The sequence below is a fragment of the Trichechus manatus genome, unplaced genomic scaffold (genome assembly GCF_000243295.1).
Source record: "Trichechus manatus latirostris isolate Lorelei unplaced genomic scaffold, TriManLat1.0 scaffold00006, whole genome shotgun sequence".
In the NCBI taxonomy this organism is placed as follows: Eukaryota; Metazoa; Chordata; class Mammalia; order Sirenia; family Trichechidae; genus Trichechus; species Trichechus manatus.
In genome coordinates this window covers 12,664,254-12,680,597 of record NW_004443942.1, presented here as the reverse complement: position 1 = coordinate 12,680,597, position 16,344 = coordinate 12,664,254, and the positions used below count along the sequence as shown (strand labels likewise).

At 46.6% G+C, this 16,344-nt stretch overlaps 1 protein-coding gene across 1 annotated transcript in view; it reads right to left on the bottom strand.

The window, feature by feature from the left end:
- The window catches only part of SLC6A5 (solute carrier family 6 member 5), a 58,031-nt gene that overhangs the window by 18,463 nt on the left and 23,224 nt on the right, over positions 1-16,344 (bottom strand). Inside the window, exons 7-9 of the mRNA XM_012556993.2 lie at positions 11,465-11,599; positions 8,958-9,061; positions 6,220-6,344 (exon numbers count right to left, since the gene is read on the bottom strand). Of these exons, the coding sequence (XP_012412447.2) occupies positions 6,220-6,344; positions 8,958-9,061; positions 11,465-11,599 (364 nt within the window). The remainder of the gene's footprint in view (positions 1-6,219; positions 6,345-8,957; positions 9,062-11,464; positions 11,600-16,344) is intronic.

Genomic DNA, 16,344 nt, shown 5'->3' with positions numbered 1-16,344 from the left:
TTCCGAGAAGCCCTCAGAGCCCTCTCTCCACTGAGCTCCTGAGTTATTACTTCTTATATGCTGCTTCCCACCGTTTGCTATTCTTTTACTCATCTCTGTCCATTTCCTTAACTAGGGGAACTCAGAGGAGAGGGTCAAAAAAAAGCGTCAAAGCAGAGACTCAGGGCCAACTCTACCTGACTCCAAGGCTTGGCTGTGTTGCATGCAAATAACATGAGAAGCCCCATCTCTGTACTGGATGAGCAAGGAAAGAATATAATTACCATGTAGAGCAGCGGCTCTCAACCCGAGGTGCGTGTGCCCATCAGGAGACATTGGGCAATGTTTAGAGACATTTGTCTCACTACTGGGATGGAGTCATTACTGACATCTAGTGGGTAGAGGCCAGGGATGCTGCTAAATATCATACAATGCACAGGACAGTCTTCCACAACAAAGAATTATCTGTGGCAAATGTCAATAATGCTGGGGTTGAGAAAGTCCACTCTAAATGTTAAAACAGGCGCAGAATGGCATTATATACGTTTCTCTTTTCAACTACCCTTCCTCCTCTTTACCCTTCCAGGAGAAGCCTTTCACACAAAACACGTATTTACCTAAGCCAAAAAAACCAAACCAGTTGCCATTGAGTTCATTTCAATTCATGGCGACCTCATGTGTGTCAGAGTAGAACTGAGTTCCACAGGGTTTTCAATGGTTGATTTTTCAGAAGTAGATCACCAGGCCTTTCTTCTGAGGCACCTCTGAATGGACTCGAACCTCTAACCTTTCAGTGAGCAGCCAAGCTCTTAAACCATTTGCATCACCCAAGTATCTAACACTTTTAAAATCGTGCCCTACAAAAGAAGACCCAGTGTCACTGACTTCCAGGGTTGGTAAGACTATATCAGTCCACAGGCCGAAATGGCAGTGAAGCATGGCATAGTGGTTAAGGGAATTTGGGCTTTAACAGTCAGACAGATCTGTGTCCCAAATCCTGACTCCATGACTCAGCAGCTGTGCAACCCTAGACAAGTAATTTCTGTCAGCCTCAATTTTGCCCATCTGTAAAAGGGGCATAACAATAGCACCTCACAGGGTGGTTACGGGGAACAAAGGAGAAAACACAGGTAAAGCACTGAGCCCTGTGCCTTGCACATCATCAGCACTCACAGAATATTAGCTCTTGTCATGAGTGGACAATGAGCTTTTAAGTTAGGCGTTCTGGATTAGGTTTTCCCAAGAATGCTGCATGCAGTCTTTGGTGGGTGATGTCGGAGCTACAGTTTTCTCTGCTATACTAAAGCTCTGCCAGTGCTTCTGACCTGCTTCATGACCTCACTGGGAAGATTACCGTAATCAAAGATGGCTAAAGACTCTGCAGTTGTGAATTTCCTTGTAAATGCTAGAGGAAATGAAATAATAATGTGCAGAGACGAGCGAACGCGGCGTGGAGTAACCCACGTCCAGCACACGTCTGGAAACCAGAAATCACAGCAGCTGGAGTTCTTAAAACTCAAACATAATCATACTTTTTGAAACTGAGATTTATCGGGTTGTTAGTTCCTAATGTTGCCAAGGCCTCAAGCTTTTTAAAAAATACAGCCTGGTATGCCTAAGATACCAAAGCTTTATGCATTTATTAAACAGGCTGTCAAAGCCAGCCTCGGAAGGCTTCCTATGTGAACCATAAAAGAAAAGTCTGTATTCAACTACATTGCAAAATAGGTCTCGAATGCAGAACACGAGGGAGCCAGCTCAGGGCTCTGGCGACAAGTCGGGTCCATAAAGCCGACAAGAAGGTTTTGGAATGGCCGCTACCAAGGCCCGCCACTGCTTGCTTTAGTAGGATTTTACCCTTTAGGCTTTACCACTTTCTTAGGAGGGGAAATGATTTCAAAATATTAGGGCTGGTTCAACTTTTGCTGCTCCCTGAAGTACCCAGGTGAAGGCATAATTTTCAAGCTACGTTACTGCAAACCCCCTTTATCCAAGGCGGCTGGGGACCGGAGTCTTCTAGTGAGTAATATTGTTGGATTTTAAAAATACATTTTTGTATGGTTTTGTATAGTTTTTTTTTTTTTTTCTCTCCCCCAAAGACGGCTTGCCTGAGCCAGAGCAGGGTTTTCCCTCCCTTGAGTGTTACGGGCCTGTGTGATAGGCCAGGTGCAATCTCTCTCCTCTTCCAGTAGGAGTCAGTACACCTTGGCTGATATGCAGGGTCAGGCACTACAGATCAGAATACTGACTCTGACTCTTAGTAGCTGTGGAACTTAGGCAAAGCACTTGTTCCTTCTGGACCTTACCTATAAAATGGTGATAATAATAGTTCCTATCCTGGTAGGGTTGCTGTGAAAATTGAATGCACTGATACAAATAAAGACCTTAGAACAATGCCTGGACATAGTAAGACCTCAATAAACATGTTGTTGTTTTGTTTTTAGTTGCCATTGAGTCGGCTCTGACTCATGGCTACTCCATATACAATAGAATGAAATGTTGCCCCGTCCCCCATCGTCTTCATGATCATCAGTATGTTTAAGTCCATTGTTGCGGCTATTGTAGTCTCTTCCAGCACTACATTGGGCAATATTCTGTTGTGATCCATAGGGTTTTCACTGGCTGATTTTCAGGAAGTAGATCACCAGGCCTTTCTTCCTAGTCTATCTTAATCTGGAAGCTCCACTGAAACCTGTTCACCATGTATGACCCTGCTGATATTTGAAATACTGGTGGCATGGCTTCCAACATCATAGCAATACAAAAGCCATCACAGTGTGACAAGCTGACAACTATTATTCTTCCCATAAGAGGGGGCCAAGGGGACTGTGGATGTCAGCAACTTGGACAGTGAGAGCATCCTTTATCCTGTTCTTGTTGCTGCTGTTAGGTGTCTTCAACTTGATTCCAACTCATAGAGACCCCATGTGACAGAGTAGAACTGCTCCATAGGTTTCCTAGGCTCTAATCTTTACAGGAGCAGATTACCAGGTCTTTTCTCCTTCAGCATTCAAACTGACAAGCTTTTGGTTAGTAGCCAAGCGCTTTACCAATGCGCCATCAGAACTCCTTTCCTTTATCCAAGAGAGCCACAAAGTCTCAACAAGGAGACGTGATCAACGAAATATATCAAGGCCCACAGCACACACTGGGTGTCCACTGTGCTGTGATATCTATTACAAATGAAATTCTGGGTTCTTGGAGGATATACCAGCTGAACTTCTGTGCCTTCAGGTAGAAGGGATGGGATAGAGGTGACAGATTGGATGGAGGTGGGGGCGGGGGGCGTCAGCCATGTTTGCAAGCTTTCATTTTGGTTAGCAGAGTCTCTGAACTTCTGAGGGTAAGGGAATCAGGCAGTATTCCACGTGTGGTCGGGTTAATGACAGGCAACTCCTCTCCCTGGGAACTCCCAACAGAATGCACCCATGTGTGTTCATCTACTCTGGTTCTAACCTAGTCTTTCTGCTTTTGGGTGGGCATCTTTGTAGGGCTGCAGGTCGGATCCTGAACATGTCTCTGCGCCACAGGCAGTGACGCAGATGTCTGGGAGATGCTCCTCTAAGGCCGACTTCCCCGGATGCTGCTCTTCTGGAGCAGATCCCTGAGGACGTGCATCCTTCCCTATGCCTACTGTTAAAGCAGAGGACAGCTTGGCCTTGTAACCAATCCCATCCTCAGCCCCCCAAAATTCTGATGACTGAGATTTGGGGAGATAATTTTGACAGAAATCCCTCCCTTAGAAGGGAGGAGCAAAGTCAACAGAAGAGTGTTAGGTCATTAAAGCTGTTTTTGACTAAAGACCAATACTTAGTTACTAATGTTGGGTCAGCAAAAATGTACTGAATGTCTATATGCCAACATTGCCCAGCGAGGAAGGGGTGGTGCTGGGATTTTAATGAGTGTCTGATCCCCAATCTCTGTCCTGTATTTTGCGGCACCTCTGTGATGAGACAAGCCTATAAATCACATATAAGATTGTGTGAGATTTCAGATAAGGAGGGTTGGCTTCCCGAAGGGGTCTGAGAGAAAGCCTCATGGGCCAGTCTTCTCTCTTGTGGGGAATGAGGCTGACTGTCCCTGTGCTGGAAACAATTAGAAACCTCCAAGTATTAACACCACAGGCTCTTAGAGCCTGCTGGAAGTGCTCTTCCTCCTTGATAAAATCAGAGGAAGTAAAAAAAAATATACCAGAAGGGGAAATTAGAGGAAAACACAGACTCCTTTTTACATATAGGAAAAAATCCTGTTTGAGTTTCAGTGACATGTCCTCCTAAATCTCTTTCCTGGAGCAGAAAAGAGCCCAGAAAAGTTCATGTCTCTGGCAGTTCAGCCACTGTTCACAATGAGCTCAGTAACATCACAAAAATAGCAAAATGCCTCAGATCTGCTAGAAAGTGGGGCAAAACGTACCTGTTCCAGCTACTCTGCTGGGAGGAAATGAGGTTACAGGACAGCTGGGGTAGCGCAGGCACCCCTGGAGACAAAGCTCATTTCCTCCTCAGGAAGTTGGAGAGTTCTCATCCGGGGGCAGGAGCATTCACTCAGCTCCCAGGGGCCCTTCTAATTTAAAGCACTGCTGCAGAACCAAACCTCCCTCGGGGTTTAACGCATTCCCCAGAGAGGGATAATTACACCCCCGGAACAAGCTGACTCTTTAACTCTTTGAGGCCCCCGGTGCACTATCAGTGCGCTGAGGCAGTTATTAATTATCCTTGGGGAGCCAGAAGAGATCAGGCAGCCCACCAAAGGGGTGACATTTCTAGGGCTGAGTTCTCTCCGGCGCTCAAATCTGAGCCATTATCTGAAAAACACAGTGAGCTCCTTGAAGGATAACTGCACAAAGAGCCCTCTCCCAGGTACACACTCTGGATTATCTAGGTCTCCACACTCATGTCCTCACAGCACCTGGCACGGCACGGACTCATGCAGGCATCCCATAAATGTCTGATTAGAGAGTATGATCATAATAACAGGTAATTCAAAAAAAAATCAAACGAGTTGCCCTCGAATCAATTCCTGATGATGGAGATCCCATGTGTGCAGAATAGAACTGCATTCCATAGGGTTTTCAAGGCTGTGACGTTTTGGAAACAGATTCTCAGACGTTTCTTCCAAGGCGCCTCTGGCTGGGTTTGAACTGCCAACCTTTCGGTTAACAGAGTGCTTAACTGTTTGCGCCACCTAGGGACTTCATTGTCCCTGGTAATAGCCACAATTAAGCGCTCCAGTCACTGAAAACTAATAAACACAGGTTTTGTACAAAAAGGCTGGGTGGCAATAAAGAGTTAGATACAAATATTAAACACTCTGTCTGCAAAATGCTCTGCTAGAAGTATGGATTAAAAGAGAAAAATGAAAGCTCTCTGCAAACTCAAAAGTACCATACTAATGTTAGCCATAATAGAGGGATCACTTTGAGCAGAGAATAAACATTTATTCCACATCCCTCTCACTATCACCCTTCAACCTTTCCACCCACTGGCGAAAAATTGCACGTCTGCTTTGCTAACTAAGCAGAAGGCCCTGAGAGCACATTCAACCTAACAATCAGGAAAGTGGTTTGTAAGGAAAAGGCGACGCTGAAGTCAGTGCTCTGATTAAGCCTTAGTGCTCCGTTTCTCCAGGGCCCTCAACAAGGGATGCCAGCCTGCGAGGCTGTGCCTACATCAGCTTGAGGGCACTGGTTTGCCTAATGAGTCCTCCACCTGTATTGAATAGGTATAGCCCATATTTATAGGCCAATTCAGCTAGAGCTGAATTAAAAGGAGCACTAGTGCCACAGTGGTTAAGCACTTAGCTGACAACCGAAAGGTTGGCGGTTCAAATCCACCAGTCACTCTGCAGGAGAAAGATGTGGCAACCTACTTCTGTAAAGATTACAGCCTTGGAAACCCTATGGAGCAATTCTACTCTGTCCTATAGGGTCGCTAGTTGGAATTGACTCAAGAGCAATTGGTTGGGAGCTAAATTAAGAATGGGAAGGGAAGATGGAGCCAGGGAGAAGCAGGAAAGGGGAATTTTAACGCAATCTCCCCAGTCAGGGACCAGCCAGCCAGCTCTAGCCTAGCAGTGAGCTTCCCACTCAAGCCTGCCTTGGTTTCTCTGAAAAGGGAGGTTTGGGCTCCTCCACCTTCCACACTGTTCCAGAAAGCCCATGTCCCACTGCAGCATAAATTAGAAACTCATGCGGTCAGCCTGAAACCTGCCCTGCAACAGCAGGGTGACAATTGTACGTACCTTGGTCCGCCACATTTTCAATGTTAACTTTGCGTTCATTGGCCATGAAGCCAATAACGGAGAAGATGACGAAGCCAGCAAAGATGCTTGTGGCACTGTTGGTGCAGGTTACAATTAGGGTGTCCCTGGAGGGAAGGGACCAGAGTTTGCTGTTAGTTTTGCTTTGTGAGTGGGAAAGGACAAGGGGAAAAACACAAAGACGCATGCCTGTGCGTATGAGTGTGCGTGTGTGCACATGTGTACAATTGTGCATTGTATGCATGTCCACGTAGGGACAGAGAGCCATTTCTAAACATTCATCCACCGTGGGTTGGGCCTCATTTTCTGTTATTCACAAGGAAAGAAACAACCAGTCCTGAACACAGACTCCCTTGGGCTGATTTATAAAATACGAAGAGATCTGCCTTGCTGCCCCGTTCTAGGGCCTCTGGGCAAAGCTGGCTCCATGAGCTGTACAATTCGGTCCCTTCATTTCAGTGACAGGGAAACGTCTGTCCAGTAGAGCAAGGGTTGATGGGTGGAGGAAGGGTCCAGGACAGGAACTGTGTATGAGGGAAGGGAAGATGGTAGGACCATGAAAAGACCCCAAGTTAGTAAGGGCTGCTGGGGTTGGGGCACACAGAGCTAAGAAGGCAAGGGAAAAGGGAGAAGAGAGAAGACAGATATTATTGCCTTTATCCCAGGGCCCTCTGCTGCCAATATGGCCCTCAATTCCCCAGCCTGCCCTGCCCAGTCATCCCCAGAATCAAAGGAGAGATTACAGCTAGATGGAGCCTCTGGGCTACATTCAAATCCTCTTTGTCCTGCCTCTTAGCTGTATGATCTTGAGCAAGTTGCTTCCTTTCTAGTCTAGGTAAAATGGCAGCAATGACCTCCCTCCTCATAGGCTGTTGTGAGGACAGAATGAGATGATGCCCAGACGGCACAGAGCCTGACACAAAGTAAGTGCTCAGTAAATGATCCACCTTGTTCAACCCCTTAGTTTACCAATGAGGAAACTGAGGCCCAGAAAGGGAAAGACAATGGCCTAATTAATGGTGGGTCAGAATTTGAATGCAGATGTCCTGGCTCTCAGCCCTGGGTTCTTTCTGCCATGCCACACAGCCTTATTTCTAGTAGAGCACGTAGCAATGCTGCACCCCCTGAGAGTGTTCAGACCCATTCTTGGGTCATCAGTTAGTCTGGCTTTCAAGGCTCTCTCCAGTCTCGTTTCAACCAACTCTCAGGCCCCATTTCTTTCTAGTCCTGAGTGCACACTCCTGCTCCAATCCCATCCACCTGCTCCCTCCACACGACCTCTGTCACACAACATTCTTGGGCTGTTTCTGCCACCTGGAATACACTCCCTCCTCCCTTGCACCTGCTGGAATTTGGCCCAGTATGATTCTCACCTCTGTGAGACCATCTTAGCGTTCCAGCCCACAGCTTAACTGCAATCTTTTCCTCTAGCTTCAGAGATACTTGAGGAAAGTTTGACCCTGAATCAAAGTTCTGGCAACATCAAGTGAATGAATGCATTCACTGGAGATAAACTAGGGTCCCATGGTGGCTTCTATGGACTGATTATCGATCCAAGCATGTCCCTGAGCATGCTGTAACCTAGTCATTAGGACTGCTTAATGTGTAACCTATAATGTATGGGCTGCAGCTGCGCTAAAGTGTGGGAGCTAGGCTGCACCCCTTCAGGTGCCAAGTGGCCACAAAGTATTTAAGCTGAGGGACATCCCCTGTCCTGATGTGATCGGCACTCACATCAGCTCTCATCATCACCTTTTACTCCCAAACAGGCCCTGTGAAGTGCTTCAGACACTGGAAGCCAAGTCTGGGTCCTTGGGGCCGCCACAATGCTGTTGCTATGTATGTAGCTGTCCTCTCTGTTCCATACACATCTTTTCTTAAAATCAAGCAAACTTGTGTTCAATAAGCCTATTGTGTCTTGTGAGGTTAAAAGACAATCTGAGTCTGAAACCCACACCAGTCACCTTGCACTTCATCACCTAGATGGCAAGCTATTTGAGGGCAGCGATATGCTTTGAAACTCTCTGTATCTCTTCTGGTTCACAAAATATCTCATCCATTATAAAAATAATAATAACAGTGATAGCTGTCGTTTACTGAGCACCTACTAATGTCTGGGCTGCAGCTGCCCTAAAGAATGGGAGCTACTATTATGCACCAAGGATTGTACTGAGAACTTTGTATAGATTGCCTTAGCCCTCAACAAAACATTAGAATCTGTATTTTATAGAAGATGAAATGGAGAATCAGAGAAGTGAAGCATGCACTCCCTTCTCTAGTGTCTTGGAGTTTTAGTAAATGGTGACGTCATCCTTCCCCTGCATGTCTGTTTGACTGCCAAGTGCTCCTTCCTCTGCACTGTGCTGCCTCTGCCGAGTGACGAGTGACTACCATCTGACGGTGTCCGCGGACTAGGTGGCTCACAAACGACTACCACAAAACACAGCTGGCCGCACAGCAACCTCCAGAGAAGCTCGATTCCATTTTAGAAACAGTCACTCAGCCCCTGCTTCGTGTCACCATCAGCAATGCAAGGCGGGGTCCAGGCCCCCAGAAGCCAGCAGCTAGGCCTTAGCAGGTGGTTTTCCCTTTGCCGGAGGCAAGTCTCTGGCTCTCCCTCAGGTGAAGCGTGAGGGTGTGGATTCTCAGGCCACTGCGTGCCCCCAGACCCTATTTCCTCTCACCAGCTACCTCTCGGCCTTGAAAGTCCCTCCACATACCTGTAGCAGTTGTTATGGAATTTGTTATAAGAAGAGAGAGTGATCAGGCCTCCCCATGCAGCAGATAAAGAGAAGAAAATCTGAGTGGCAGCATCTTTCCACACCTGGGAAGCCAAAGGGGAGAAGATTCAGGGTCACTGAGAAATAGGCTCTGTGGGAGATGGTCTCACACGCCCAATGCTGTATTACCTCCCCAAAAGAAAGGCAGCCAGGGACAAGATGACTTTGGACACCAAAATAAATAAGAAACATACATCATTTGCACTGGAAGCCAAAAAAGCAGCAAATTACCTGGGCATTTTAATTCCATTATAATCAAAGGAGAGGAGCTCAATAAACTGCACATGCATTTTATGATTCAATTTCCTACCACACAGAACCATTCAGAAGGAGCTCTGCTGGCGCAACGGTTAAGCACTCAGGTGTTAAATGAAAGGTTGGCGGTTGGAACCCACCCAGCGGCTCCTCAGGAGAAAGACCTGGTGATCTGCTCCCATGAAGATTACAGCCTAGACAACCCTGTAGGGCAGTTCTACTCTGACACATGGGGTCACTGAGTTGAAAATCGATTCACTGGCACCTAACCACAATAACAAAACTGTCCAGGAGAGAGCTCTTTCTTTCGCTCAATATCTGTCAAGAACCAATTTACAACAGCAAAATAAATTCATGAGTCCAAAGTAAAAATCCTTTTCAACTGAAAGTCCCACAAATTAAAAGAACTGCTGTTGATAGAAGCCAAAGTTTATTAGTGGCTACTAGGGGCAGGTAGGAGGGGGAAATGGGGAAGAACTGTTTAAGGGGAACTGAGTTTCTGTTAAAGGTGATGAAACAATTTGGAAACAGATAGATGGTTGAAAAGCATAGTGAACGTAATTAACATCACTGAACTGTACATGTAAACATGGCTGAAATGGCAAACGTTTTGTTATACATATTTCACCACAATTTTAAAAAAAACCTGCTATTGAAACTCGGAAACTCTGTAGTCGCTAATGTTTGTAAGGCAATTTCTGTGCTACAGCAGAGTAGACTTTATACTTCCACATCCTCCTTGAACTTGGCTGACCACACCTCTTGGTTCTGTTAGGTGGTTCTTCTTAATTGTCCTCATAAAACTCCAAAGATTTTGAGTCTGAGCTATAGATTTATATGATGAGCCTCCCATCATTTTTATAAATTAAATCCTGTTTTTAAATTGTGCTTTAAAAATGCAAAGAGAAAACTCAAGTAACAAAACTGTGGTTTTATTTAAAGGTGGCCACACATCTAGCTAAATGACTGTCTCCCAGCCTCTAGGGGACAAGGGGTGCAGGTAAGGGAAGATAATCATATGATTTATTTTTTGGCCAGTGGTCTGAAAATTAAGTGTTATGTGGGACTTCTGGGGTTTCTCTGCCTTGAAAGAGAGGGAGGGTGCCTTTCTCTATTATCATCTGCACCCTTCCTGCTACCTGGAATGCAGATATGACGGCTGGAGCGCTAGCAGCTATATGGGAGCTATTCACTGAGAATGGTGGGGCAGAATGACACCATGAGTCCTCAATGACACCATGAGCCACCTAACTGGCCCTAAACTATTTACCCCTGGACTACATTTGTGCATGAGAGTTGAATAAACTTTTATCTTGTTTAAGCCACAGTGATCAGAGGTTTTCTGTTACGTGCAGTAAAACTCAATCCTAGCTACATGTTTTTAACACACTTTAGAGAGGTAGATTTTTCTTTAAAGTGAGAAAACCCTCTTTTCATCTAAACAATCACCTCCTCATATTAAAAAGTTTTTTTCACACTTGAATTTTTATTTTAAAAAATAATTATAAGATGTTAAATTATAAAATATTTCAAACATACAAAAAAAATCCCCAAATATATTATTTATGTGTCCACCAAGAATGAATAGATTTTAATATTTTGCCATACACACGATATATTTTACCTTTTGACCTTACTACCTTTTTTTTTCTTTTGAGTCACTTGGAGTTGCGTGTGTTGAGAATTTTAGAATGAGATATGCCAGTACCAAATGTGCAAAGAGAAAGTTCAAGTATTTGCTGGCCCTGTGTCACCTGCCAGAAATACTCAAATGTGTCTGAGCCCTTTAAAATAGAATTGCTTGTGGTCTGCCTAAGTGCTGTTATTTTCCAACCAACAAAACCATACTTCTGACACAATATAAGTAATTAACAGAAAAGCGGTGTGAGGTGGCCCAAAGCTATTAAAGGGATTTCATTCTTCATTTCAGCCTCCAGAGCAATGCCAGATGTAGGACAACTATTTCAGGAGCCTGAAAACCCCCAGCTGCCCAGTTCTCATTAAAGATTTCCTGAGTTCATCATGTACGAAGATTACCCAGGCGTTGTAAAAGCAAATAGCCACCTTCCACTCCCATGAGAGCCTCTGTGGAAGGAAGCCTAACTCCTCCTGCCAAACAGTGTCCTAGAGTGTGACTCCCCCCATGGGTGGCCCATGCCCCCTCCGGGGCTATCAGTGCAATGTAAGCTCACCGTGGCATCCGTAAGCTTCTCCCACTTGGGCGTGATGAAGTACCAGATCCCAGCTCCAGCTCCAGGCAGCGTGACTCCTCGGATGAGGAGGATCACCAGCACGACATAGGGGAACGTGGCCGTGAAGTACACCACCTATAAAAACCAGAGGACAGGCAGACTGGAATGAGACAGACCTGCAGAGTGTGCCCATGCGAAAGTAGCATCAATCGGGGCAAGGGTGTGATCTGTGACCTGGGCAAACTCTCCTGCCTGTGAGGACATCAAGGTAACTTTCCCCAAACTCTGCCAGGGCTGTGGATGCAGAGAGGACAGTGAAACCAAAGGTGACTCAGAGAGAGCCGGAAATAAGGCCTCTGTGGAGATCCGAGGCTGGGGGATACGTCAGCCTGCAGTGCAGAGAGGGCTGAGCGGAACTATCACCCTGCCCAGCCGCTGAGTGGACACTTCTTCGAGGGAGGCAGGCTACACACCTCCTCTCCTTCCTAACTCCTACCCTCACCCACTGGTCGAGGCCCCCAAATTCCACCTTTAGAGATTAATGCTTTTAACCGAAATCTTCCATCCGATTTATACAGACTCCATAAGTGAGGCAACCTGATCCCAGAATTAGACACATTTCGGTTCAAATGAATCATACCCTTGGCTCTTAGCAGCTGTGCGACCTTGGGCAAGCTACTTTGACACTCTGAGTCTCAGTTTCTGCATCTGTAAACTGGGGATAATAGCACCTTTCTTACAAACAATCATGAGGATTAAATGAGTTAATAAAGACATAACACCTAGAATAGGCACTTTCTGAGGGCTTAGTAAGGGCTGGGTGATGAGCTAGATGCTAGATGCATAAAGATGAACGGACTCATGATCTAGAAGTCCCAGTCCCAGAGACACGCCTGGATAATAAGCTAAGTGCTACGATAAAATTACACACAGGACACTAGAGAAGTGCAGCCAAAGACACTGTGCCCAACCTGGGAGTTTACAAAGAGTCGTGGAGATGACACCTGAGCTGGATCTCAGAGGCTGAGTGCAACGTAAACCAAGTGAAGCAAGGTGGGAAGGTGAAGGAAGAGGGGGGCAGGCAGGTGTGTCAGAATAAAGCACACATCGCCCACTATTAGGACAGCATAAAGTTGAGGCTAAGAGTGGTGGAGGGAAGGCCGGAGACATAGGTGGAACATGGAAGGCCTTGAATGCTAACCAAAGGATACTCCTGGGCTCTGGAAGACAGGGAGCGACCAGAGTCAAGAAGCATTTGAGAGGTAACATCAGCAGAACCTGGGGACTAGTTGGATGGAGATGGGTGAGTGGTACTTTCTTATCTGTCAATCAAATCTTAGAGTAGAGGAAGGGTTTGGGATATGACAGATGGCAGAAGAGCTCCACAGTCTCACAGGCCTGAGTTCAAAGCCTGATTCCATCACTTAAGCGCTGTGTCATCTTAGGAAGTGACTTAACCCCCTGAGTCTCAGTGTCATCACCTGCAAGGTGATGCTAACAACAGTATAGTCCTCATGGACCCTTGGGAGGGAACAATGGGACAATCCATACAACACGGTACAGACCAGGGGGCACTGGAAACAGAAGTGCCCACTTCACAGTCTTGCCTAGGACTCATCAGTCTTAAGTTTACTAACACTGTCAACCCACAGCTCACAAGTAGGTTGCATCCCAAAGGTGCATTAAAAAGATACTTGGAAGGATGAAGTAAGCCCCCATCCTGACCCACCAAAGCCTCTCTGATCCATGGGGCGGGCATATGCAGCACAATGAGCACTGCTGGGTCAGAGATGCCTCTATTTCCACCTATAGTCTTCCATCCTGGGACACGTGAACACCTGCCTACTATGGGGGGGAGACAGAAACCCCCCCATACACTGGCTGCACGGTCTCCAGGGCCTGGCAGTGAGTGGCAGGCACAGGGATTTCAGGGGATGAGGACAGATCTGGGGACTTGGGGGAGGGGGTTGGAGTAGGGTTAGGATTGAGATTAGGAGAGGACCTCCTACCCTTGTAACTCTTGTGGCCACTTCATTTATTCAAATACATATATACATATGCATGTACATATATATTTAGAGCACTTAATTTGTGGTGGGCATGGTTTTAGGCATTTGGAATACATCGGTGAACAAAACAAAGACCTCTGCCCTCCAAAAGCTTACATTCTAGCTGGGCAGACAGACAACCAACAATAATCATAATAAATGCTGTTCATAGTATATTAGAAAAATACAGTATATTAGAAGGTGATAAGTGCTTCAGAAAAGAGAAAAAGTCAAATAGGGTAAGGGGATGGGGAGTACTGGGCAGAATGGTCGGGAAGATTGCCATGTTAAAATGGTGGTCAAGGAGGCCCCAGTGAGAAGGCAGCAAAGACTCAAAGGAAGTGAGAGTCAGCCAATTGGATATCAGGAGAACATTCCAGATCAAGAGAACAGCTAGAGTAAAAGTTCTAAAAAAGGAGTGTGCATGACTTCTGGGAACAGCAAGAGGCCAGTGTGAGTAGAGAAGGAGCAGAGGTCGGAGAGAAAGACAGACGGGTAGGGGTTGAGGGATGGGCAGATCATATAGCATCCATGGGGCATTATAAGGACTTTGGCCATTACTCTGTGGGAGATGGGGAGCTACTGCATGCATTTGTAACATGGATCTAACGTTTTCACAGGGTAACAGCCACCTGAGTTGCTATGTTGAGTCTACTGCAGGGGTGCATGGGTAGAAGCAGGAACAGCTGCTAGGAGGCCGTGGCAAGAGATGGCAGTGGCTCAGAGCAAGGTGTTTTCAGAGAAGGTGGTGAGAAACAGTCAGACACCAGATGTATTTTGTGGGAAGGGCCAAGAGAATTTCCTGGCAGCTTTAATGTGTAGTGTGAGAGAAAGAAAGGAGTCAACGATGACTCCAAAATTCTTGGCCTCAGCAACTAAAGGGTGGAGCTGCCATCAATTGCAATTAGGAAGGCTGTAAGTAGGTAAAAATTAAACCCGTTGCCATCAAGTAGATTCCAACTCATAGCAGCCCTATAGGAAAGAGTAGAACTGCCCCATAGAGTTTCCAAGGAGTGCCTGGTGGATTCAAACTGCTGACGTTTTGGTTAGCAGACGTAAGGGAAAGATTAGGAGTTACTTTTTCCTCTAAACTCAGTTACTCAGTCAAGGTCAAATTCTTTCTGTCTGTAGACCCAGGATGGGCTGGCCTCCTTTCCTCTCCACTGCTACCACCTTGAAACAGGGTTTGCCTCTTCCCTGCCCCACAGGAGAGCAGGCCAAAGTCTCTCCCCTGCTCCTGGACCTGAAGAACGTGCATTGCTAGGGATTGAGGAGTGGGAAGGAACAGGAGCTAGCTCCCTCCTATTCCTGCCAAACCTGCCTCTCTCCTTCCCCTTCAAGTCTGAAAGGTAAGCAAAGCCCCTCTACAGACGAATGTTATAAAGCTGCAGGGCATCTGACATCTCATGGGAAAATCACCCAGCCCCCCGGCTGTTCCAGGCTGGTGTCCCAGCCACGAGATGGGGCAGGGGAGAGAAAATGGTACAAGTGCAGGGCATTGCCCTAACCAGTCTGACTTCCCCAATCCCACCAAGAGAGTACGGTGTAGGCATGGGAACAACTAAGGAGCATCCCTTCCAGCCCCTGACCACCAGTCCGGTGAGGAAGTTAGGAAGGAAAAAGGAGGCAAGGGAGAGGAGATGATCTAGACAGCAGCAGGGGCCTGCAGCAGGAAATCCCCAAGACTGGTACCTGTCTAATCAGCTGAGACAACTGTTCCCACTTGACTGTTGGAGACTTGTTTAAACATGACTGTTTCCGGATCTCCCTCTGTGGACCAGGTATTATTAATCCCATTTTGCAGAGGAGAAAACTGAGGCTCAGGTTAGCATCTCACTGGGGTTCAATACCTCACTCAAGGTCACCCAGCTTGAACCAAGGTCCATACTAAAGCTTTCTAACTCCAAAGCCTACACTCTTTCCACTAATGTCATGTTATGGGCCACATGATCAGAAATGAGTGTGTGGCAGGGCCCAGACTAGGGTGAGGCAAGTGAAGCACTTAAGGCACAAATTTAAGGAGGCACTCACTCTCAGGTGGCAACTCTGCACTTGCAGGAACCTGCGAATGAACGTCTCCTTAAACTCTGCACCCTAGGCACCTGGTTGGCCTCCCCCAGGTCCTGGCCCTGGTGTGTGGATGCTGCATCCATTTTGTACACAATGATGTGAACTGAGAGGGTCCACATTTTGGCTTCTAAGCCCTGGGGATGCCTCAAATGTGAGTCAGGTGTACATGGAGGCTTTATACACAGCTAGTTCCCTTTGTGTCAGGGCGCTTCGGAACACACCTGTCTCAGGATGTACTGTTGGAGGAAATAAACTTGAACAGTAATGAGTTACACTTGGCAGGAGTGACAATGACTAGTTGATCAGAGCCTGGTGGCCTGATACCTTGCACAGCCCCTCAGGCCAGGAGCCCTGAACAGGTGATAAGATCCCACCAGCCTGTGCTAGCTAATTAGGTTAGCTTTGTTATATTGCCATAACTCTCAAGCAGAGCAGCCCCTGAGGTCAGATGGGCCGCCTTTGACCTTCAGGCTGCCTGCTGGTCACTCCTGCCTCTGGAATTCTAGCTGCTGGAAGGGCTCGGTCTCAGAGGAAACAATCCTCCATTCTTGTCTCCTCAGGGCCTAAATGAGAGCAATCAAGCTAATCTTGCTGCTGGAGAAGGAGATCTCTGTTGCTTAGAAATGACAGTGTTCGTGGAATTTCAGCACAAAGGAGTCCATTCTAATGAGCAGCTTGAGCAGCGCATTCACCTGAGCTTCTAAATAATGCTCCATAATTAATGTCTGCATGGCCCAGGGCAGGAGATTAAAGTATGATTCA